This window comes from Meles meles, chromosome X (genome assembly GCF_922984935.1).
Source record: "Meles meles chromosome X, mMelMel3.1 paternal haplotype, whole genome shotgun sequence".
Taxonomy (NCBI): Eukaryota; Metazoa; Chordata; class Mammalia; order Carnivora; family Mustelidae; genus Meles; species Meles meles.
In genome coordinates this window covers 33,519,133-33,545,170 of record NC_060087.1, presented here as the reverse complement: position 1 = coordinate 33,545,170, position 26,038 = coordinate 33,519,133, and the positions used below count along the sequence as shown (strand labels likewise).

The following is a 26,038-nucleotide window of genomic DNA, read 5'->3' as shown; positions in this document are numbered from 1 at the left end:
TTGAGAGTCCAAACTATTTCAACAGGTGGGATTTGTGATGTGTGTGCAATTCTCTTTGCCTCACAAGGAAAGAACATTTCAGATAGTAAGATTATGTTACTGAAATGTGCATGAGAATAATACTTCCTTTCTGGCTGAGCACTGGATCTCTTCAGCCTTCGAGAGCTGTTAGGAATGTGGTTCCCTCCTAAAATCATCGTATAAGTGAACATTCAGCTGGTCCCCACAGTGAGTGATTTGAGATCGGTGATGTGGTGATGTTCTGGTTGCCATGGACACTAGATTTCAACACACCACTGAGCACAGGAAATCCATTCCATGCAAAGCAATGGAGCCAGCAGATGGGCACAGTGACAGCTAACTGCACATAGTGCTATGACCAATATTTGTTTTGCCACCTCTAATTTAGATGATGTTCTCACCCATCAAGTCTGTAAGACTGTCTCTCTTCAGAGAAAAAGCTTCTTTACGGGCCAGGTAGCAACACTCACACTTCAATGTGTCAAAGTCATTCGTTTGTCTGGGTTGTTGAATGGGTAAAGCTATTTAGAAAAGGAAACCTGATCTTAAACAAAACACTTCCTTGTTCAGCTTGCAAAAAGATGGATCAAATGACTTCTTGAAAATTTAATTTGTCCAAGGGGCTAGCACCCTGAGAATAATGAGTCTGTTAACTTGGTGGGTTTCCCTAGTAACTCAATCCATAAAGAAAATAATGAGGCAAAGATAAGTGGTACTTAGATATAAATAATGCATGAAAACAACATGTTTTTCTTTGGGACAAACCAAATGCCCAAGGCATTGTTCTTAATTACTGAATATAGGTCAGCGATCAATCAGTGAAAGTCAATCATGAAGAAAAACACTTAGTGGACCACACCATGGATTGCTGGCCAGTTTACCAAGAGACCATCACCATGTGAGGTTATTAAAGTACCTCCCTGCCACACAGAGGAAATCTACCATGTGTTTTGTAGGGGCCGGTCATATGACGAACATCATTCATTAACCAGCAAAAATGAAAACAGCCAAGTTAATAAAAAATTAATACAATCTATCATTTTCACATTTAGAGTTCAATAAATACAGTGAAATTCCATTAAAACAACCTCTTATAGAACACTGGGAGGTTAAATTATTGACAAAAATAATTCAATCCATTTAAAGGAATTTTTGCTACACACATTTTCCCCCAATTTATTCAGTAATAAGAAAATTACAAACCAATACATTAATAAAAGAAAGAACAAGAACCATATGATACTCTCAATAGATGCTGAAAAAGCATTTGACAAAGTAGAGCATCCCCTCCTGATTGAAACTCTTCGAAGTGTCGGGATAGAGGGCACATACCTCAATATTATCAAAGCCATCTATGAAAAACCCACCGCAAATATCATTCTCAATGGAGAAAAACTGAGAGCTTCTCCGCTAAGGTCAGGAACACAGCAGGGATGTCCATTATCACCACTGTTATTCAACATAGTACTAGAAGTTCTAGCCTCAGCCGACAACAAAAAGAAATTAAAGGCATCCAAATCGGCAAAGAAGAAGTCAAGCTATAACTCTTTGCAGATGATATGATACTATATGTGGAAAACCCAAAAGGCTCTACTCCAAATCTGCTAGAACTTATACAGGAATTCAGTAAAGTGTCAGGATATAAAATCAATGCACAGAAATCAGTTGCATTTCTTTACACCAACAATAAGACAGAAGAAAGAGAAATTAAGGAGTCCATCCCATTTACAATTGCACCCCAAACCATAAGATACCTTAGGAATAAACCTAACCAAAGAGGCTAAGAATCTATACTCAGAAAACTATAAAGTACTCATGAAAGAAATTGAGGAAGACACAAAGAAATGGAAAAATATTCCATGCTCCTGGATTGGAAGAACAAATATTGTGAAAATGTCTACGCTACCTTAAGCATTCTACACATTTAATGTAATCCCTATCAAAATCCCATCCATTTTTTTCAAAGAAATGGAACAAATAATCCTAAAACTTATATGGAACCAGAAAAGACCTTGAATAGCCAAAGGAATGTTGAAAAAGAAAGCCAAAGTTGGTGGCATCACAATTCCGGAATTCAAGCTCTATTACAAAGCTGTCATCAAGACAGTATGGTATTGGCACAAAAACAGACACATAGATCAATGGAACAGAATAGAGAGCCCAGAAATAGACCCTCAACTCTATGGTCAACTAATCTTCAACGAAGCAGGAAAGAATGTCCAATGGAAAAAAGACAGCCTCTTCAACAAATGATGTTGGGAAAATTGGACAACCACATGCAGAAAAATGAAATTGGACCATTTCCTTACACCACACACGAAAATAGACTCAAAATGGATGAAGGATCTCAATGTGTGAAAGGAATCCATCAAAATTCTTGAGGAGAACACAGGCAGCAACCTCTTCGACCTCAGCCGCAGCAACATCTTCCTAGGAATATCGGCAAAGGCAAGGGAAGCAAGGGCAAAAATGAGCTATTGGGACTTCATCAAGATCAAAAGCTTTTGCACAGCAAAGGAAACAGTTAACAAAACCAAAAGACAACTGACAGAATGGGAGAAGATATTTGCAAACGACATATCAGATAAAGGGCTAGTATCCAAAATCTATAAAGAGCTTAGCAGACTTAACACCCAAAGAACAAATAATCCAATCAATAAATGGGCAGAAGACATGAACAGACATTTCTGCAAAGAAGACATCCAGATGGCCAACAGACACATGAAAAAGTGCTCCACATCACTCGGCATCAGGGAAATAAAAATCAAAACCACAATGAGATATCACCTCACACCAGTCAGAATGGCTAAAATTAACAAGTCAGGAAATGACAGATGCTGAGAGGATGCAGAGAAAGGGGACCCTCCTACACTGCTGGTGGGAATGCAAGCTGGTGCAACCACTCTGGAAAGCAGCATGGAGGTTCCTCAAAAAGTTGAAAATAGAGCTACCCTATGACCCAGCAATTGCACTACTGGGTATTTACCCTAAAAAGATAGAAATGTAGTGATCCGAAGGGGCACGTGCACCCGAATGTTTATAGCAGCAATGTCCACAATAGCCAAACTATGGAAAGAACCTAGATGTCCATCAACAGATGAATGGATAAAGAAGATGTGGTATATATATACAACGGAATACAATGCAGCCATCAAAAGAAATGAAATCTTGCCATTTGCGAAGACATGGATGGAACTAGAGGGTATTATGCTGAGCAAAATAAGTCAGTCAGAGAAAGACAACTATCATATGATTTCCCTGATATGAGGAAGTGGAGATGCAATGTGGGGGGTTGGGAGGTAGGAAAAGAATAAATGAAACAAGATGGGATCGGGAGGGAGACAAACCATAAGAAACTCTTAATATCACAAAACAAACTGAGGGTTGCTGGGGGGGAGGGGGATAGGGAGAGGGTGGTGGGGTTATGGACATTGGGGAGAGTATGTGTTATGGTGAGTGCTGTGAAGTGTGTAAACCTGGCAATTCACAGACCTGTACCCCTGGGGATAAAAATACATTATATGTTTATAAAAAAAAATTTAAAAAAAGAAAATTACAAATCATGTTCTCGCCAAATAATTACAATGCCAACAATAAGCTAAGATTTTTTTGGAACGTATTTAACAGATGAGAAGGTATAAATAAATTCTAAGGAAATCTGCATTACTGGGTAGATTTTTTAAATCACTGTATCATAAAAAATAAAAAGTCTAAGTGTTTTCCATTTAAATTAATTTGAGTGGGGGCAACACTGTTTTATGTCACACAGGTAGATTTAATTAAAGGATTCTAAAATGAGAGGGGTTCTATGAGCATCAAAATCATGTTTTCTATCTGATCTGGAAATGTAATGACGTGTCTCTTCTATTATTATGAACTAATTTAAAACTGTTGGAACTTGGTGTATTTGGGCCTTTAAAGAAATTCTTTTTTTTCCTTTTTTAAATTTTTTTCAGTGTTCCAAAATTCATTGTTTATGCTCCACACCCAAGGCTCTATGTGATATGTGCCCTCAATACCCACCACCAGGCTCACCCAACCCCTCACCGTGCTCCCCTCAAAAAAAAAAAACTTGTATATATAGTACACAATTGTATTTATCAGGGAAAAAAAAAAAAGAATCCATACATTCATTCACAGATTGTTAACAGAGTTCTTAAACCTGCAAGGAGATGTGCCAGGCAGTGAATCTTTCCTTCAGCATTAACTATGACCTGAAGAGCTAATAGTCTGGCATTTATGGAAGAAATCATTTTCAGCACAAAGGACAAACAATGAAAATCATGAAGTTTGGGGGGAATCCATCAAATCTGTTGATAGGCAATCCCATAAAATTAGAAGAAAAATAGTGATTTAGAGCTTTTTACTCTCAAGTCTGCTCAGTGAACCAGCAGCAGTAGCCACATCACCTGGGAGTTTGCTAGGGATGCCGCATCTTGGGCCTTAACCTAGACCTGCTGAATCAAAACTTGGTTTTTAACAAGATCCCCAGGAGATCTGTGTGCACAGTTAAGTGTGAGGAGCACTAACAGAAAGCACAGATTTGACAACCAGCCTGCAGGGGGCAGAACCTCATTTCTGCCACTGACTAGGGGTGTAACCTGGAACAAGTTCCCCAGCTTCTCCGTGTCTCTCAGTTCCCTCACTTGGTACGATGGAGATAGCAATGGTGCCTAAGTTATAAGGTTGCTGCTAGTATTAAAGGACAAAATCCGTAAAGTGCTTATCAAACTTACCAAGTTTGTCCCTACATCCTTCTAGCAATCACAGGGTTCTGGCTCAAGAGTAACAGAGGATCTAAGCTGTAGCTCATAGATGTGCCCCACTTGCTGGTGGGTCTATAAGCAGGCAACGAGGAACTGGACTCAGCCTACAAAAAACCACATTCCCCAACCTGCTGTCATTTCAAGCCAAACTTGTGGGGTTTTCGTTAGCAGTGAATAACACACGGCTGCTTGTAGAGACCACTCAAACCCAGACTGAGTGAAACCCTGCCTATGCATTCTGTTTGCTGAGTGTTGAAGGAAACAATAGTGGGACTCATTTTCTGCCCTAGAAACTTCCATCCTCATTTTCTACCTATCAGTTTCTCATCTACTAAAAAGTCTGATGAAACCCAGCACTGAAAATGTAGAAACACCAGCACTCCCCAACACTCATGGAGGGAAAGGAAATTGATAAAATCTTTCTGGAAAGCAGTTTTGATCATCTCTATCAAATGAAAACGATCTGTAAACTTTGAAGGAGCAGTTGTGTTTTAAATTTACCCTAGGGATGCCTGGGCGGCTCAGTCAGTTAAGAGGTAAATCCTCTGCCTGCCTTCCACTCCGGTCATGATCCTTGCTCAGCGGGGAGCCTGCTTCTCCCTCTGCCTGCCACTCCCCACTTGTGATGGTGCATGTGCTCTTTCTCTGGCAAATAAATAAAATCTTAAAAAATAAATAAAAAAATTTATCCTACATATATATACTTGCAACAGAAGGCAAAGATACATAAACATACATTAAAAGACATGTATATATCTGTACACATTACATGTAAATATTGTATATGTATATATGCATATTATATGTATAAGTGTGAATTCTTTACAGCACGGTTTTGACAGCAAAAAAAAGAAGAAAATTTGAATTTAATATCAATCATTGACGGTTAAATTGTGCTATAGCCATTAAATCAAACCAGTATAAAGAATGAGACCTCTTTCTATGCAGTCATGTGCAAGAAAACTATAGAATATATATAATATAATCATTTCCATAGATGGAGAAAGGCAATTTACATGACTATTTCTAAAAAAGATAAATTAATGATAATATGTTCAAAGACATTCTGTTATGCATCTTTCTGTATCTTCTCATTGTTTGGCTTTACCTTTTGAGTATGAGGGCAGTAATAATTTTTAAGAAAAACTAGAGGGAAAAAAATCTCAAACAACCTAACATTATACCTCCAGGAACTAGAAAAAGAAAAAAAAAAAAAAACAACAACTAAGCCCCAACTTAGCAGAAGGAAGGAAGTAATAAACATTAGAGCAGAAACAAAATACAGACCAGGAACACAATAGAAAAGATCAACTAAAAATTGATTCTTAGAAAAGATAAACAAAACTGATAAACCTGTAGTTAGAATAAAAGAAAACAGACTCAAATAAAATCAGAAATAAAGAGACACAGTAAATAACACCACCCCAATACAAAGGGTATGAGACTACTGTGAACAATTATATACCAACAAATTGGACAATCTAGAAGAAATGGATGAATTCATAGAAACACACAATCTATCAAGATTGAATCATGACAAAATAGAAAATTGAGGTGCCTGGGTGGCTCAGTTGGTTAAGCATCTGCCTTTGCCTTTGGTCAGGATCCCAGGGTCCTGGAATAGAACCCTGCATCGAGTTCCCTGCTCAGCAAGGAGTCTGCTTCTCCCTCTCCCTCTGCCTGATGTTCCCCTATGTGCTCTGCCACACAAATAAATAGAACCTTTTTTTAAAAATGAAGAAATAGAAAACCGGGGCGCCTGGGTGGCTTAGTGGGTTAAAGCCTCTGCCTTCAACTAAGGTCAAGATCCCAGTGTCCTGGGATGGAGCTCTGTGTCAGGCTCTCTGCTCAGCAGGGAGCCTGCTTCCCTTCCTCTCTCTCTGCCTGCCTCTCTGCCTACCTGTGATCTGTCTGTCAAATAAATAAATCTTTAAAAAAAAAAAAGAAAAGAATTAGAAAATCCAAACAGACCAATAAGGAGTAAGGAGATGGAATCAGTAACCAAAAACCTGTCATCAAAAACAGACCAGGACCGACAGGTTCTGAAGGATTCTACCAAGCAGTTAAAAAAGAATGTCAATCCTCAAATTCCTCCAAAAGAACTGAAAAAGAGGGGACACTTCCAACTCACTTTATGAGACGATTATTACCCTGACACCAAAGCCAGATAAAGGCACTATAGGCCAATACCCCTAATGAATACAGATGCAAACATTTGCAACAAAATACTAGCAAACCACATTCAACAACACATTAAAGGATCATACAACATGACCAAATGGGATTCATCCCTGTGATGCAAGAATGGTTCAACATATGCTACTAAATGTGACAGAGCACATTAATAGAAGGAAAGACAAAAAAAATCATAGGATTGGGCGCCTGGGTGGCTCAGTGGTTTAAGCCGCTGCCTTCGGCTCAGGTCATGATCTCAGGGTCCTGGGATCGAGTCCCGCGTCCGGCTCTCTGCTCGGCAGGGAGCCTGCTTCCCTCTCACTCTCTCTGCCTGCCTCTCTGCCTACTTGTATCTCTCTCTGTCAAATAAATAAATAAAATCTTAAAAAAAAACATAGGATTATCTCAAGACATACAGAAAAAGCATTTGACTAAATTCAACACACAATTATGATAAAAACTCTCAACAAATTGGATATAGAAAGAACATACCTCAATATGATCAGGGCCATATAAGAGAAACCCACAGCTAACATCATACTCAATGATAAAAGGTGGACCACTCTTCTTTCAAGATCAGGAACAAGACACAAAGGTGCTCACACTCACCACAGCTAGTCAACATAGTACTAGGAAAAATACTAAAAGGCATTAAACCACAAAAGACCCTGAACAGCCAAAGCAATTCTAAGGCAGAACTGCACAGTTCAAGGCATCACACTTCCTGATTCTGAACTATATTACAAAGCTATAGTAATAAAAACAGTATGGTACTGGCATAAAAACAGACATATAGACCAATGAAAGAAAATCAGGAGTCCAGAAATAAATCCACACATATATGGTCAACTAATATCTGACATGGGAGCCAATACAACTCAATGGAGAAAAGATGGTTTTTCAGTAAGTGGTGCTAGAAAAACAGAATAACCACATGCAGAAAAATGAAACTGAACTTCTATCTTACACCACTCACAAAAATTAATTCAAAACGGATTAAAGACTTAAACATAAGACCTGAAATGTGAAATATGAATAAAGCAAAGAAAACGCCCCTTGAGGCACCTGGGTGGCTCAGTGGGTTAAGCCTCTGCCTTCAGCTCAGGTCATGATCCCAGGGTCCTGGGATTGATCCCCTCATCGGGTTCTCTGCTCAGCAGGGAGCCTGCTTCTCCCTCTCTCTCTGCCTACCTCTCTGCCTACTTGTGATCTCTGTATGTCAAATAAATAAATAAAATCTTAAAAAAAAAAGAAAGAAAACGCCCCTTGACATTGGTCTTAGCAATGATTTTCTGGATAGGACCCCAAAAGCACAAGGAACAAAAGCAGAAATCAGTAAATGGGACGACATCAAACTAAAAACCTTCTGCACAGCAAAGGAAACCATGAACAAAATGAAAAGGCAACCTATGGAATAGAGGAAAATATCTGCAAACTCTATTTGAATAGGAGGTTAATATCAAAAATATATAAACAACTCCATACAGCTCAATAGCAAAACAAACAACTTGATTTAAAGATGGGCAGAAGAACTGTACATTTTTTCAAAGAAGACATACCCACGGCCAACGGGTAACTGCAAAGGTGCTCAACATCAGTAGTCACCAGGGAAATGGAAATCAGAACTGCTATAGGGTCTTACCTCACTCTTGTTAGAACGGCTGTCATCAGAGAGACAAGAAATAACAAGTGTTGGTGAGAATGTGGAGAAAAGGAAACCCTTGTGCGTTGTTGGTGGGAAGGTAAATTCATAGTCTGGAGGTTCCTCAAAAAACTACAACCAGAATTACCCTATGACCTAGCAATTCCACTTCTAGATATTGATCCAAAGGAAATGAAAACAGGATCTCAAAGAGATGCATGCATCCCCATGTTCATGACAACATTATTCACAATAGCCAAGGAAGTGGGAAGTCATAAGACAGACCTTGCCAAGGGATGTCAGGAGGCAGACATTTTGGTATCCATGCAACAGCTTTTTCCTTCTCCTTTCCTCTTTTTTGTCAGAACCTGCATTCAATGATCCAGGTTAAAAATGAAGGACACTAATCTTCCCAGCCTCCCCTGAAAACAGAAGTGGCCAGTGACTAAGTGCTGGACAATGAGACAGAAGGGAATTTCTTCAAGCATAAAATGTTTTCCATGATTTTTTTTAAAGAAGCAAGAAAAAAGCCTCAGACTCTTCCTTTCTACTTTAGTTGAATGGGAACATAATGTCTGAAATGACAGTGGCTATCTTGCAACCCTAGAGAGTGGGACACTCCTACACTGAAAATTGCAGAGAAAAATGTTGGAAAGGGCTTGGGTTCTGATGACCTTCTCGAGTTGCTGGACCAATCTGTAATGGCCTAGCTCTACACCCCTTAGAAAGTGAGGTAACAGATGTTCCCATTATTCAGATCACTTTTTATTGGACATTCTACTATTTGCGGCTAAAAGCATGACCACTTACACAGCTGCCAACCACCTGCCTTAGGAATGAGCCACGGACCCAATTAACAATCTGGCAATAGATATATATAATTATGGAAGGAAGATATATTCCTGGTATCTGGTATGATTTTCTATATGATGTTCAGAATCACTTTTGATTTTCTGTTCGTGGATGCAAAAGGGAACGACTCTGATTCCATTAGGCAGCTACTGTGGGCCAAGCAAAATACCAGGCACTTGATCTAAAGTGAGTCACCACAGCAACTTCCAGACTAGCCCCCTCTGGCTGGGGAAATAAAATCACATCTGTATTTCCTCAAATCTCATTTAAACAATTTTGCATTTACTTTCCTTACAAATGCAGACCACAAACCACTCAAGTACTTGTGACTTTGCCACCTATAGAAATCACAGCTATATTCATATCACCCTGCAGTTGTTGAAGACAGCTCGAAATATCACTGACCCTCATCACTCTTTCAAAGGTACCATAATCCGTAGGCTTGCTGTGAAATCTTGTTATTTAACATGTTAATAAAGAAACTCTATTTCTTTTTTTTTTTAATTTATTTATTTGACAGAGAGAGATCACAAGTAGACAGAGAGGCAGGCAGAGAGAGAGAGAGGGAAGCAGGCTCGCCGCTGAGCAGAGAGCCCGATGTGGGACTCGATCCCAGGACACTGAGATCATGACCTGAGCCGAAGGCAGCGGCTTAACCCACTGAGCCACCCAGGCGCCCCAGAAACTCTATTTCTTTATTATGCACAGGCCACTGCATCACAATTTTTCAAACGTTTTGGTAACTGAATGTCGATATAATTGGCTTCCTTTGTAACCCTAAGTGTTTGATTTTATGCACCTACAAATGTTATTCTAAGAGGTATTGATGGGAGGCGCCTGGGTGGCTCAAAGTGGCTGCCTTCAGCTCAGGTCATGATCCCAGAGTCCTGGGACCAAGCCCCATGTCGGGGTCCTTGCTCATCCGGGGCCCTGCTGTTCCCTCTGCTCTGCTCGTGCTTTCTCTCTCTCAGTCTCCCTGTCTCTCAAATAAATAAATCTTTTAAAAAAAAGAAGGAAAGAAAGAAAAAAGAGCTACCGATGGCTTCACCAGATTTACAAAGGGATCCTTGGCACAAAAGGGGCTTAGATCCCATGAAACTAGTCCTCCTTGTGACTGTTCAATTCACTGTCCAAGCAGAAAACCAGGGTGATCTTTTTAAAGGTAAGTAAAATGAAGACATGACCATTAAAACTGGAAACAAGCCTCAACTCCTGACTGATCTGGCCCTGCAGGATCTTGTTTGAGCCAGCTCACAGCTCCTATGCAGTCGTAGTCGGTAGAGGGCTCTCCCATCCCTCTGGCTCACTCTGCTCCCATCACATGGGCGGCCTTCCACTTCTTTGAAATCTACAAGTAGATTTGCACCTTGGGGGCTTCATAGTTCCCGTCTCTGCTGCCTGGATTGCCTACTCTTTTTTTTCTTTTTAAAATATTTTATTTATTTATTTGCCAGAGAGAGAGATCACAAGTAGGCAGAGAGGCAGGCAGAGAGAGAGAGAGGGAGAAACAGGATCCCCGCTGAGCAGATTGCCTGATGCGGGGCTCGATCCCAGGACCCTGAGATCATGACCTGCGCCGAAGGCAGAGACTTAATCCACTGAGCCACCCAGGCGCCCCCCTGGATTGCCTACTCTTAAAGCAGCTGCTTCATGTTCAGGCTTCAGTGATGAACCAGGACATCACCTCCACAGAGCAGTCTTCCTGGCTCTCCTCTGCCAAGCAGCATCCCACCCCTCTCCTGTTCTGGCCTGCCCTGACCCCAGGTATTTTCTGTTTACTTCCTTCAGAGCACTTGCCACAACATAATTATATTGATTTTTGCTCACTACTAACTCCTGGCATCCAGCAAGGGGCCTGGTACATGTAAAAACCTGACATTCATGGAATGAAGGAATAAACGACAGAAGCTATCATTCATCCATTTTAGAAGTAGGAAATTGAGGCTCAAAGATATAAAATTATTTGTCCAAGGTCACCCAGTGGTAAAGCTATTATTTTAACTGTGGTCCCTAGGCCTCCCCTTTATCCCTCCGCCATTTCTAACGTTTCCCGGCTACATTTCCCCCAATCTGGAAAGCAGAATGGACCCAGTATAAGTTTTTATGGTGTGATTTCATAGGACCTCAGTGCCCTGTTGCTCAAGGATATCTGCTTAACAAACCATCAAAGCTACTTCCCTTGAGTATTTCCAGGAGAGCCAAATTGAACAAAAATATATTACCTGGTTAGAGCGACTCTCCATGTCCCTGTCACTGTACATACATCGACACACGTTTTTTCTCATCTCTGAGTCTTATCGATACAAACAATAAAATCAGATGGAAGGAAGTCAAAAAAGGGTAGACTAAGGAAGAAAAAAATTTAACCTAAATTAAATGCTAGTATATGGAAGTACATAAGGCACTTTATATCAGATATGTGGGCAATTTTGGCCACAGGCTTCCTAGTAGCCAGCATCAAGTGAGAAACATGTCAGTTGCGTGACATATTCTGAAGATTAAAAAATTCAATCAATTTCCAGGAAGAGCACAACTATTTCTGTACTCTAAGTACTGAGAGAAATTCCCCTTGTGGGTCCTTATAATGAAAGCATGATAGGATAGAGTGATCAGTATTCTCAACGACAACCTTATAAAAAAATATATCAAGCTTCAGAGAATGGTGTCTTATAGTAAAGCTCAACAGACATGACTGGTATGCCCAATCCTGTGCCGCACTGCATTGCCTTGCTCCTTCAAAGCATGGTCCCTGGACCAGCAGCATCACCTGGGAACTTGCTAGAAATGCAGAATCTCAGGCCCAATGCCACACCTGCTGAATCGGTCTGTATTCTATTGACAAGATCTGTAGGTGAATCCCATGAACGTTCAAGTTTAACAAGCGCCGGTCTCAAGGTTAAGCTTGATCTCAGGCAAAATTTCCAAGAAACTGGTATTCACTTATTCAGGCAACACATATTTACTGAAACCTTGGTGGTAAGAAAGGATTCTGACCAATAGGACATATTCTTACCAGTATGACCCAAAAGCACCACCATAAAGGAAAATATTGATAAATGGGTCACCATTCAGAGTGAGTGGCAAAGCAAGCCATAAACAGTATTTGCAATAATCCCAAATGAAAAGGGGGGAACTTGAATATGTCCCAGGTACCCTCTTAATGATGAGACTATAACGATAAAATAAAACCTCTCTAACGTATGGAGCTTACCTGCTAATTGGAAAATACATAAACAAGTAAAATGAAACCAGTAAAGGGCATCACGTCAGGAGACAAGGTTGCAGTTTCATAGAGGGTGAACAGGGAAGGAAGGCTTCACTGATAAGGCAGCGACCTATACAAGGTCAAAGAGCTAGCTATAAAAATAGCTAGGGGAAGAGTATTCCAAGCAAAGGGAACAGCGAGTACAAATGCCCCGAGACAAGAAATGCCTGGCACAGCAAGAAGGCCAGTGTGGCTGAAGCAGAGTGAGCAGAAGAGCAATAGGTATGCAGGGGGGCCAGATCACATGGGGCCTTGTCGGCCATTTTAAGGATCTGAGCTCTGAGAAAGATGAGAATTCCCTGGAGAGAAGGTAATAGGGAGCCACTGCAGGATGCTGAGTGGGGAAAATGGCATAATGAAGTGCTTCTGAGATTGGTTTCTAAGAGGTACATGTAATGGCTCCAGAGAATCCAGCTGAGTATATTGCACTAATCCCAGTAAATGGGGATTCATTCATTCAACTATTTATTAGGTGCCAAAGCTCTGCCAAGTAGTGTGGGGAGGATATAGACTAGGGTGATAACTGACGGAATTGCCAGAGCAAAGTGAATATAAATGACATTGGAAAGAAAGAAACCCAGGACATAATAACAGATTATTTATAGAGAAATGATAGAAGTTGGCAACTCAATTTAATCAACGTTTATGGATCATCTACTGAGGGCAAAGCCATATGCCGGCTAGGGTGCAGGAGTGGGGATGGTGCAGGAGACATATTTTCCCCTCAGAAGGGCTTCCAGCCAGGCGTGCTTAGCCCCTGCCCTGCACTTTTCAAGCCTGAATTTCTCAGATTACTGCAGCTGAGGCTGGCACGGAGACTAGCTTATTTGCTCAGGTTAAGAGCTGGTTTTGGTGGTGGTTGGGGGGGCGGTTGAACAACCCTCAGAACTTGTTCTGTCTCCTGGGAGTAGGGGCCAAAGAACCTCAAATTGATTAGTATAAAAAAACAGATTTGGTTTGGCAGGAGGGCAGCAGAGAGGTCTTAATAAATGTCTGTTTGGATCAGGGTTGCAGACTGGCCCTGGGCCACCAGTTTTGGGGCAATGAGTCCTTGAAGTCTGTGTCCGTCTGTATGACCTGACGGGTCCCCCACTCTTCGCCACCCCATTCTGGAGAGAAGACCCCAAGGAACACAAAGGGAAAGCAGTCCCCAAAAGCCCCGAATCTGAAAATTGCCTACCACCAGACTGCAAGGTCTGAGGAGCAGATGCAAATGAAATGCAAATGATATGTAAATAGCCCGGTGGCCTTCTAAAAGGTTTTCTACAACTGGAAGGGCCCTTTGGGAACTGCTAGCAGATAACAGTGACTCAGAAGCAGAGTGAACTATTTCAAGACAATGTTGTCACACAGATCTTTGCTACCGTGCTAGCACAGTGCACAGTCTACTGATTTTTTTCTCACTTGTATCAACCTCACCTTCTATAAATAAAAAAAAGTCAAGTCTGCCTCTGTTATCTTAGAAGTTATCTAAGTTAATTACACTTTTAAAACACTGTGTATCTTTAATTTTTCTTCAAACGCCTCTTTCACCCAAATAAAGTCATGTTGAATGTGTCACTTCCTCCCTAGAACAATATTTGGCTCCACTGGGTTATGAATGAAAATGCCTCTCTCTCAGTTCTAGTTACTATGATCCTTTGGAGGATTCCCCCCCCCCCCCTACTCCACAGGAACTGGCACATTCTCCTCTAATGGTCACATGCTGTATTCAAAGTGAATCCAGAAAAAAAAAATATGTAGTTGTGAAATCCAATTCACTTCAAGGAGCCACTGGAAAGCTATTCATTAGGAAAACCTACCCTGTTAAGTACGTTGTCATCTTGACAATCCTAACTACGTGTTTTAGAATGAAAAATGCACATTCGATTACAATGGGGTAAACTTCTGTCTCCGTTTATGCGTTTCAAAGAGGACACCCCCGTTAGACAGGCATTTTAAAAGAGCCCTGAGATTAACTGAATAGTAAGCAACCACAGTTAGCACATCAGACCCGCAGCTGGGCAGTAATTCTGGCTTACAGACGGCGGCGCGGGGGACCAGCGGAGGGGGGGGGGCTGTCGTCAAAGCCATTTCCCTCCACGTTAGCCATGGAAACCATGAAAACCTGACCAGCCCCCTAAACTTCCAACACTTTGCCAGCAGTCTTAACATTCGAGGGTGCTTCAGCTTTTCGACAGGAGGGTCAAAAGAAAGGAAATCCCTTTCATTTTCGAGGAGTTCCCCCCGCCCCAAACGGCCTCCAGGAAGCTGTTGGGCAAGAAGGCATCTGAGGAGATGCCACGTTCGGCGTAAAACAAGAAAAAAGCGCAAAGACGCGGAATCCCAACAACTGAGAGACTGAAAAAGAGTGGGATAGGCGGACAAAACCAGATGAACCGCTGGAGACTGAGGAAACGACAGCGCCAGAGTAACAAGCCGTGCGGGCAGTGGGGGGTGCGCTGCTCCCGCAGCCGGGACTCCGGGGAAAGGGCCGGGCAGGCGGCGAGCGCCCCCCCGCGGCCGGGGCTGCCTCTTACCTCCTGGGCGAGTTTCTGCTTGAGCACCAGCGCGGCGCACAGGTAGCCCGCGCGGCCCACGAACAGCTCGTCGGAGCCGCACTCCAGGAAGGACACTGGCGCGCAGACGGCGCACAGAGCCCGGAACTTGCCCAGCGGCTGCACGTAGTCGGACCGGCCCAGGGCGTGGTACACGAGCGTGGCCACAGCGTACACGCCCGCTCCCCCGAGCAGGAAGGCAGCGCGGGTGTCGGCGTCCGGCTCGCCCCACTCCTCGGCGCGGGCGCACGCGTCTATGAGGCGCTTGGCCGAACGCAGGTAGCGCTCCCGGGCCCCGGCAAAGAGCGGGCTCTGCGAGACGTGGTAGAGCATGTAGGCCACCCCGGCCACGCCGCCGTACAGCCCGCCCTGGCAGCTGCTGGCCGCGGCCGCCGCCCCCCGGGCCTCAGAGCCGCCCCCGAGCGGGGGCAGCTCCTGAAGGATGCGCTCGATGGTGGCAGTGACCAAGGGCGCCACCGCCTCCTCGCACTGGCCCACCAGCAGACTGCCCTGGTAGTCATCGAAGCGGTTGGCGAAGCAGCGCTTGGTGTCCATGCTGCTGCCCGTGCCCCCCAAAGCCGGGCCGGGGTCCGCGTGAGGGCGCGCCCTGCAGCCCCGCGCACCACCTCTCGCTCTCGGAGGCACTCGGCCGGCGGTTGATGCGGCGGGGATGGAGCAGGGAGGCTGAGACGGGAGGTGACAAGAGAAGGCGGGCGCGAGGAAGAAGCACGGAGCGGATTGCCAAGTGGGGCACCGGGCTGCCGGGAAGCTCCCGAGTGGCCCAGGCGGGCGCTGGGGACGCGCGTCGTACGCCCCCCTCTCCGAGAGGCCGCGCCCTCGCCGAACCCGCCCCCTCCTGCGCCGCCGCAGCTCGGCCGCCTCTCCAAGGGGCCGAGGTGATCTCCGGCAAGACCCACGCGGGTCGCGCGCCACTCCTCCCGCTCCGCCCCCGGCTCCTCCCTTCCCGGCGGAATGCCGGGGACGTGTGGGACACCGATCCGGAAAGCTGAGGCTCAGCACACACACACCTGACGCTGGAGGTGAAGACCTCGAGTCCCTAGTACACTACATTCAAAGTGTGGTCCTCGACTCAGCCGATCAGCATCACCTGGGAGAGTGTTAAAAACGCAGCAGCTCAGACTTCGCTCCAAAGATATCGAATCAAAATCAGCATATTTAGCAAGATCCCCAGGTGATTCACATGCACATTAAAAGTTGAGAAGCCACTAAACTGGGGCGAGGTGGGGGGGAGGTTGGCTAGGAAAAAACGGAGAGCGCTCCAGAAACTTGTTTTCTCATTTTGGTCACTTTGGAGTTCTCATTCTGAATGTTTCCATCCCAAAGGCTGAGGGCTTTGAGTACATCACGTTTCAAGCATGGAATCGGTGGAAGGCCCCATAGGGAAACTTTCTTGGCCTTGGTTGTCGTGTTCTTCTTGGAGTACGCAGGAGTAAAAATGCAAAGAACCACACCAGGTTAAGGTAAGAGGATGGCGGCTCTCTGTCTTTCTCCTACTCTAGAGACCCCTCCCTCCCATGCATGCATAGTAAGTCATTAACTGAATATAAGGGCAAATGCTGCGTGCGAATTTTAATTCAGCATTTTTACCCTTTTCTGCGGGTCCTTAGTTACCTACTTCCTCCCTTCTCCTGTTTTTCCCTGCTGCTTTCCTTCCCCAGGCGTTATTGAGGGTCTCATATGTGTCCTGGACTCTGGAAATAGATGGATAAACAAAGCAGACAGGGTCCTACACCTCTTGGACGGTGCCATCCACTGAGAAAGACAGAAAATGAACAATTACACAAACAAGTTGCCTTTCTTTTGCTCAGCTGTTTTAAAATAATTCTTCCATTTCCAAAGTGTTGACAAGTGAAGGCCAAAGAGGTCATCTCTCCCAGGGGTATTTGCATTTTGATAGGGGCTGTGTGAGACAGGAAAGAATAAGTGACTCATGGAAAAGTTTCTGACGCTTGGTGGGGAGAGCAACTACTCCACTTACCTGAAAGACTAGCTCTGTTTGGAGACAGTTTTTTCCTCAAAAGTGGTAATTGTCACAATGATTTGGAAGCAGAGATTAAATAGCCTGCCCCTCTATCCTTGCTGGTTGCATTCTGGAAAAGGAGCTCTGTTTGCCAAGATTTCTGCTGGGATTGACAGCCACATAGGGGATGCTGTGGCCTCCCCCCTTCCTATAATGCTGCCAAAACAGGTTTGTTTTGAATTACAATTAAAAAAACAAAAAACAAAAAGCTAAGGCCACTTTTAGGCAGGGAGCTTGATGGGTTAAGCATATCAAAGGAGCAACTGGAATGTTTCGCTTCTGGCTTTCTTCCTCATCCCTCAATGGTGGTAAACCAGAGTGATTTTTGTTCCTTCAGACAAGGAGACCTAAAATGCACTTTCACAGGCAGGAATGAGCCTTATTCCACTTCATTCCTCCACACCTCCCCTTTGTCATGCATCTAGAGGCAACTCTGTTCATTTTGACTCTCCTTTCACGAATTCCAGCACCAGGGTAACACCAGCAGCAATGACAGGGACTTGTGCTCACTGACTTCAAAAAAGAAAAAAAAAAAAAAAAGTAAGACCAGTAAGCAGGTCTCCAAGAGAAGGAGCTCTGCCTTTTCCCAGTTGTGTCAACCTCCAACCCCTTGCCTCAAAATGCTGCATAGCAACCACAAAATCTTGTAGCCTGTAATAGTAAGTCTTGGCTGGGCTCCTTCATGTGTCTGGGGGTGGGCTGGCTGTTGCTTGGGGAAATCGGAGCTGCAGGGCTCTGGTTCACATGACTGTCTCTCACCCTCTAGCCAACCCCAGCACACCTGCATGGTGGTGGCAGCAGGGCAAGAGCCCAGGTGGACACGTGCAAGACTTCTTTAGGTCTGGTCTTAAAACCGACACATTTTTACCCGCCTTAATCTATTGGCAAATCACGTGAAAAATGCAGGGTGTCTTTATGCAACTCTGAAGTAGATGGCAAAGGGTGTGTATACAGGGTGGGGTGAATTACTGGGGTTCCTAGGGGTTTTGGACAGTGATGCCAACAAGTAGAACAGAGGTCACCAGTTGGATGTGAGACAGCATGATTTGGGAGAAGCAAGAATTTAGCGGTATCCAGAAGCCCTCTTAAACTCCTAGGACAAATTAGCCCTTTTAACAATAAATGTCTTTCTCAAAGAACCCACCACTTGGTCTGTTGCACAATCACCTGGCAAAACTTCAGTCCAGAACATCCTTCAGGGTGGAACTAGTTTTAGACCACATGAGGCCTTGCCTCCAATTGCCATTTACTTAATTCGTATTGCTTATTTTAGTATCATGACTCCCTTAGAATACACTCTCCTTGAGGGTGGGCTTTTTGTTACACTTATGTACTGATAGGCACCAAGAGCCTAGAATAGTCTCTGGCACATGTAGCGGGCACTCAATAAAAGTTTGTGAAATGATGAATGAATTACTATGAGATCATCATAGCAAGCAAACCTGGAGTGTAGAATGCAGAATAAAGACAACTGAAAGTTACCCAGATGTCTGTTTCTTGGATCCTTTTGTTTTTGTGAATGCAAGAACGAAAACATTCTGCAGTTTCTGCCTCCTTTCTTTATCTCTCCATGGGCTGCTGACCTGTACACTTTACAGTGACTTCACACAATCTGTTTTTACCAACTAACCAGGTGTAGGAGATTTCATTTTCCAAATGCAGCCTTAACAACATCTCCTACGCCATGTGCTCCTCTGCCATTGGACCCTGACATTTATCAGACGGTAGGGTACGTGTCCCCTCTTCTTGAATCTGAGTGGACTTATAACTAATTTATAACCATAGAATGTGATAAAAATTATACTGCACGGCCTCCAAAGCTAAAAAAACAAACAAACAAAATGGTGGTGGCTTCTGTATTACATGCTGGACCACTCCTAGTTGGAGCCTTGAACCGCCTTGTAAGAATCTGATTACCTTGAGGTGGCCATATTGTGAGGAAATGCAGACGACATGAAGAGGCCACTTACAGGTGCTCGGGTTGACCGTCCAGCTGACAGCATCAGCTGACAGCCATGTGAGTGAGCCACCTCGGATGTACAGTCCACCTGAGCCCTCAGATGACAGAAGTTCTATGAGAACCACCATCCCAATCCCTTCCAGAATTCCTGACCCACAAAATTATGAGCAAAATAAAATAGTTTTTTAAGCTACTAAGGTTAATGGTAATTTGTTGTGCAGCAAAGGTAACTAGAATATTTTGCTAGCTTCCCTTCATCCAATGCCATAAAGTCCCCTATAATCTATACTGCCCCCTCAACAGGGCAACAAATAGTTGGGAAGAGGAATATTTTGGGGGAACTCTGGACAGGGAGACAGGAAGTATGCAGGCACAGAGAAAATTGTGTTGCAAAATAATAAGTCTAGTTGGATTCTTTAGAAGTAGCAATGACCCCACAAAGAAATATGCAGCCTATACCAAAATCTTCCCAAAGACAGTTATTTTGCCCTTATCTGCAAGATTTGTCCTGATCTTTACAGAATCTCTAGCAGCATTTGCTGACAAGCAGCTCCCAACACATGGTTTCTGTGATCTTGCTGAATTGCCCAGTTCCTAGTTCTTCCTCAGGATTTCCTTATTGTGCAGATTATGCAAAACTATGGATGGAAAATAGTTTTAGTGGGTTCATCAAGGAAATCACATAAAATTATGCAAAACTATCCAGGAAGAAAATATTAAAATCAAAGGGTTTCTCTGATGTAAATCATTGCCCTCTCAGGGTGAATATCAAAAAAACCTCAGTAAATTTATAACTGTCAAACCTCAACACTTAAGGGTTGGTACATTTTATGGGATAAACCATCTAAAAATACTTTCAGAAAGTTTTCCAAAATTTTGCTCTAAGGGCTCATCCTAGAAATGGTCTACCTAGAAATTCAGGTAACTGAATCATAGCTATGTCTAGTCCTTATAGTACATTCTCTTTGGAAATGCTTCTCTGCTTTTTTAGCTTAGTAACCTAAACCTTGGAGACCTCTTCTGCTTCTGCTCTTTTGTCCCCTATAGTACCTTCTCAAAATAGCAGCCTGAATAATATAATCTTCTGGTTGATGGCAGTATTGCACCTGTCCCTCAAAGTAAAATCTAGAGCCCATAGGACAGCCCGAAAGGCACACTGCCATCTTGCCCTTCATACTTCTCTGACCTCCCTCTTATTCTTCCCTTTGCTCTTTCAATTCCAGCCACACTGGCTGCCTTGATATTTCTCAAACATACTAGTCAGAGTCTTAACTTGGAAAGTTTTCTTTGGGGACACCTGGGTAGCTCAGTTGGTTAAGCGTCTGCCTTTGGCTCAGGTCATGATCCCGGAGTCCCAGGTTGGAATCCTGCATGGGGCTCCCTGCTCAGCAGAGAGTCTGCTTCTCCCTCTGACCCTCCCTCCCTCATGCTCTCTCAAATAAATAAATAAGATCTTTTAAAAAAAGGAAGTTTTTTTTGTAGTTTTCTCTTCCTAGAATACTCTTCAAAAGATATATTTGCCCTTTCATTTCTCAATGAAGTCTTCCATAACTTATCATTTAAATTGTAACCCTCCCCTGCCAACCATTGGTATCTATTCACCATATATTTTTACTGATTTATGTTGTTTCTTGTCTGTCTCCTTTTCCTAGAATGTAATCCCCACGAGGACAGGCATTTTTGTCTCCATTGTTCCCTGCTTTATCCCAAGCACCTAGATTAATGCCTTATATACAATCTTTGCTCCATAGATATTTATCAATGTCTGTAATACCCTTCTTAATGTCAAAAACTTCCACCAATCCCTAACTCCTAGCTGAGCTTTGTTGACCTCTTTCATGATCAAGTTCTTGATAGTGCTTCTCTGTATAGCAGCCCTAAAAATGTGCATTTTGACATAAGATTTGATTTTCTTTCTTGCTTCTTTTTCTCTATATCCAACATTATCCATTTTAAACATTTTTTAGCCATTTCGTGTCAAACATGATCACCTGCACACAATGTAATGGCAGATTAAAAACTAGGCAAAAGAAATAAGTAAACTGTCACCCATCACTCTTTCTGAAGGAGGGACAGCCTAGTGTAATCAGTCACACTGGCCAAGAACAAGTAATAATGTACACTCTACCTTACTGGATATGAGAAAAATATATGTCAGTTATACCTTTGGGTACTATAATGTGTATGTATGGAGGTATGACTTGAATGCACTATAATAAACTATTGTGGAGCAAAATACGAAAACAGATATGCCTCTATTTTAAAATGACGAATCTGTGTAGTTACCTTAAATGGGCAAGGGAAGATTGAGGCATTCCTTTGGTTAGAGTAAATTCTTCGACTTGAAAATTTTAAGTTTCCTACGTGTAGTCATTTTTAAGGTTTTCTCCAGTATCCAGGATTAGGAGGGGAGGAGTGATTGAGAATCCCTGTGGTGGTATATTGCAACAGATGTCAAATAATGACCTCTTAATGAATAATGCATTAATTAATACTTCTTTTTGTCTTATGATAAAACAATATTTCTATTTCTGCATCTATAGTTCTCACTGTTGGAAGAAGTTTCAATGCAAGAATACAGGGTAGAGTTTTTCTCTGATACAATTTCTAGACATTTACATGAATGCAAAAGAGATAGTAGTTAAAAGATAAGTCTCAAATAATTGATAACTGATTATGACTTTGGAATTCTCATGCTCATACTTTTCCAACTGTCTTCAATATGAAATGATTTCTTAGTATATCTTGGCCCAGCATTCCCATGAGGTATAATAAAGAGTGATAGGAGAAAGAACTGAGGTCTCAGCCCATAGTCCAAAAGGTAGAAAAGTCTATTACCAGATAACCAAAGGAAGATAACTGCTTTAGGTTGTCAAGGATTAGCAGAGTCACAAAGCTGGAAAGATCCAAGAAATCATCAATGTACTCCTTTCCTTTAAAAATGAGGAAACTGGGGCCCATTGCAGTCATACAATAGGGAGTCACTGAATAGTGGGAAAGAGGCATGATGGGATCATATCTGTGTTTTAGAAAGATCATTTTTTTTAATTGGAGGATATATTTGAGAGGCAGAAGATTTATCAGGATAAGTAGAATAATCAAGAAATGAGGAAATCTGAGCTAGGTCAGTAGCAAGAAGGATGGAGAGATTTAGAGGGAGTCGATAGATATTAAGCAGGTAGGATTTACAGGTTTGATGACTGACTGGATATAGGAGTAAGAAAGAAAAATCAAAGATAATGGCTGGTTTCTGCTCTGGACAATTGGGCCAATAGAGGTGCTCTACACCAAGTCAATGGATATAGGTAGTAGAATAAGTATGAGAAGAAGGACAATGGCTAATTCAGTTTGAAAACTTTTGAGTATGACTTTCAGTCTTTTTATGGGAAAATATATATATGGTGTATGTGTGGGTAGGTGTGGAGATATCTATCTATCTATATAATTTCAGTATTTAAGTCCCAAAGATGCCGTCAAAATTCAGTAAGTCTGCTTAAAGGAGGCTGATGGAGGTCAGCTTTGGAAATGGGTTATTATAGTGAGTACATGGAGAAAGGCATGTACCTAGACTTCAGAGCAAGATCTGTTGTGCTTGTCAACCCAGCTTCCTTTCCCTTCTATGAGTAATATCTTGAATTTCCTTTGAGAAACAACCATCCCTCACTCCCTTAACATGTAATTTGAAGGGAGCTAAACCACTCCCTTGTCCCCAAGGGTGAAGCAATTCTGAGAGACTAGAACCATTGGGAAAGCTGGGATTGCTAAAGTAGGATTAAATTTACAGCTGCTGGTGGCCATCCTGTGACTGGAAGGAGAAAGCTGGTGTAAAACACACAGAGGAAAGCAGAACTGAGTCACAGATAAAAAGTGTGACCTGATAACATTGTTGGTACATCCACACCTGGCTTTACCTGAAGGTCCCATTATGGGACCTAGTGCATTCCTTCTTTTGCTCAAGTGGGTGTCTGTCACTTACAAAAGAAAGAAATCTGGACTAATTTGGGTTTTTGATAATTTAAAGTAGTTTGTGGGGGTGCCCGAGTGGTGCAGTCAGTTAAGGGTCTGACCCTTGGTTTTAGCTCAGGTAATGATCTCAGGGTTGTGAGGTCGAGCCCCATGGGGCTCCACACTGAGTGCAGTCTGCTTGAGACTCTCTCCCTCTCTCCCTTTGTGCCCCCCCACTTGCATGTGCACTCTCCCCCCCTTCTCCCTCCCCTTTTCCCTCTAAGATAAATAAATCTTTAAAAAAATAGCTTGCTGTGATTTGTTTAGCGGAAATGGGTAGGCAGGGAGGGAAGCAAGAAAAATATTGGGAAAGGTTGTAGAAGGCAGTTTGAGTGGTAGAACAAGAGCTGATTGAGAAGAGCTCTTGAGCAGTGAATGAGTGAAGGTGTTGAAATGAGACTTGAGGTCAAATTCCTGCTCCACCAAATCTAACTGTGTGCTTTTTGAGAAAGTTATTTAACTTTCCTTACCCTCAGTTTTTTCATCCATAAATTGGTAACAATAAGAGAATCTGTTTCATAGGATGGTTAGGATAATGCCTATAAAGGGTTTATCTTGATGTCTCGCTCTGAATAAATGTTAGCATTTCTCCAAAATCATTATTATTCTACATACAGTTGCTTCAAGAAGTATATTCCTGTTGCCTGATTAACACCTAACCTCTTGTATCTTCCTCTTTTCCTAAGTTGATTCTCCTTAGAAAAGAGTTGGGGGGTTGATTGTTTATTTGTTTTGCTTATTCTTTCTCAATAATTCCTAAATCAAACACATTACATTTACAGGCGTAAAGATTTCTTTTGTTTTCCTTTTCTTTCTTTCTTTCTTTTTTTTACTGTGACAAATTCAACCTCTAATGTGGAAAGAGAAATCATGCTGTGTTTTCCAGCTTTGATGTGATTGCTGGTAATAAAGATTCAAGTTGACAAATTTTGTTGCTGATGCATAAGACAGAATAAAATTAATCTTTTTCAAGGCTGTCTGGTTCTGCAGTGCTAAGAGTAGGCAGGAAAGTAAAAACATATGACATAAAGCCATGTAGGTGAGCAGATCTGCAAAGGACGATAAGCAGGCACGAAATGAGGGGGATGTTTGACTCAGTGGTTTTCAATCTTCTAAGTACAGTAGAAGCTTTCCACAATTTCTCTTTACTTTACCAAACTCTCACAACTTTGAAAAAAAAATCCAACCCTGCAAGATGTCTTTGATTGCTGTGGTTATTTGAACTGCTTCTGAAAGGATTGACAGAGAAATTCCATTTATTATTGGCTAGAAGTTATATAGCACAAACTTTAGTTTAAAAAGAGAAAAGTCAGTATATTCAGTCTCTAATTATATTTTCTCTTTCAGTTAAGGTGTTCCAGAAGGTTGTCAGTATTATCTGCCTATTTAACATGCAGGCAATTAGAACCTTCACTTAACTGAATCTCCAGGCCACCACTACTCAGTAAAATTGATTTCCATTCAGATGGTGACATTTAACCTCTTTTTGTCAAGAGCGCTATATGTTTGCATTTTGAGTTTTGCATGAGACATACAAAACTAGAATTCAGATATAAAGGACTAGTGGATTCAGAAGAGATAAGTAGGTGAGTACATATAAATGATGAGTGTAAAAGCATCCAAAGGATTGGCCTTCTATAATAAGCAGCCTGGAGATAAGTCAATGGAATAGAACATCATGACAGTCTAATAGGTTCCCGCTGCCAGATAAATGTCATGAAAAAGCAGAGATATGTATCTAGTCTCAATATTTATTTTTAAATCTAAGGTCTATTATCTCTTATAATGGCTTTATTTCATTTACCAAATGATTAAATATAAATAAAATGAAGCCATTTATTTAGTACAAGCTCACACTGATTTGTGATGTAGGCTAAGTAGCTGGACAAAAAAAAGATGTGGAGCATGAGTCTGGCTAAGGGATTAACATCTGGATATCTATCCTAGTCTTCCTAATTAACCAAACAGCATGAGAACCATTGTGTTCCTATGGGTAAAAACAGAAAGAGGATTTGCTTTCCTGAGAACTATACTTCTCTGTATTTTCATTATTCTTCTAAACTTCTTTCTTTTCATAAAATATTTGGGAGACGAAAAACATTTTGAATCTTAGATTTATATCATCCTATATTTATAAAGTTTTAAGACCTTGTATAATATTACCTGCCACCTAAAGCGGGCATCCATCTGCATCCATTAGGATTAGATTTAGCTGCTTAAAAAGAAAGATATATTAAAAATTAAGTACAACAGTTTCTCTCACCTATTAAAAAAAAAAGTCAACGGTACAGAGAGTGATGTCAGCAAGATCCCAGAATAGAAGCCCCAGACCTTCCTTCCGCCCAGGGAAATTGATTCCACAACAATATATGAACAAATGCCCTCTGTGAGAAATCTGAAGGCCAGTTAAGAGGCTCCTGCACTCGAGGCCAAGCATGAAACCAGATACACTGAAGTCCATAGGAACATTTATGCGGCTCTCTTGCCATAGCTCCTCCACTTGACACAGTGCCATGTAATCTGGAACCAACTCCTACCTAGCTCCTGGCTTTAACTGAGGAAGGGAAAGAGAAGACTAAACGATTTACCCAGTGTTCTGACTTTTAAGAGGCTGCCCAAGGGACTGGCTTCTGCTTCACCTGTCTTGGAGCACTGATGGGAACCGACATAGTCGAGGTGCCTGGAGGTTGCTGAGAACAAAAAAGAGCTAGATAGCATGTTAGATCTCTAGGGGAACCACAGTACAATAGATAGAGGTGATATAACTCAGCAGC

The 26,038-nt window shown here is 42.3% G+C and overlaps 1 protein-coding gene across 1 annotated transcript in view; it reads right to left on the bottom strand.

Annotated features, from left to right (window-relative positions):
- The window catches only part of LANCL3 (LanC like 3), a 102,645-nt gene extending 86,771 nt beyond the window's left edge, over positions 1–15,874 (bottom strand). The window contains exon 1 of the mRNA XM_045995515.1: positions 15,241–15,874. Within this exon, the coding sequence (XP_045851471.1) occupies positions 15,241–15,813 (573 nt within the window). The 5' untranslated portion in view covers positions 15,814–15,874. The remainder of the gene's footprint in view (positions 1–15,240) is intronic.
- Positions 15,875–26,038: the final 10,164 nt, after the last annotated feature.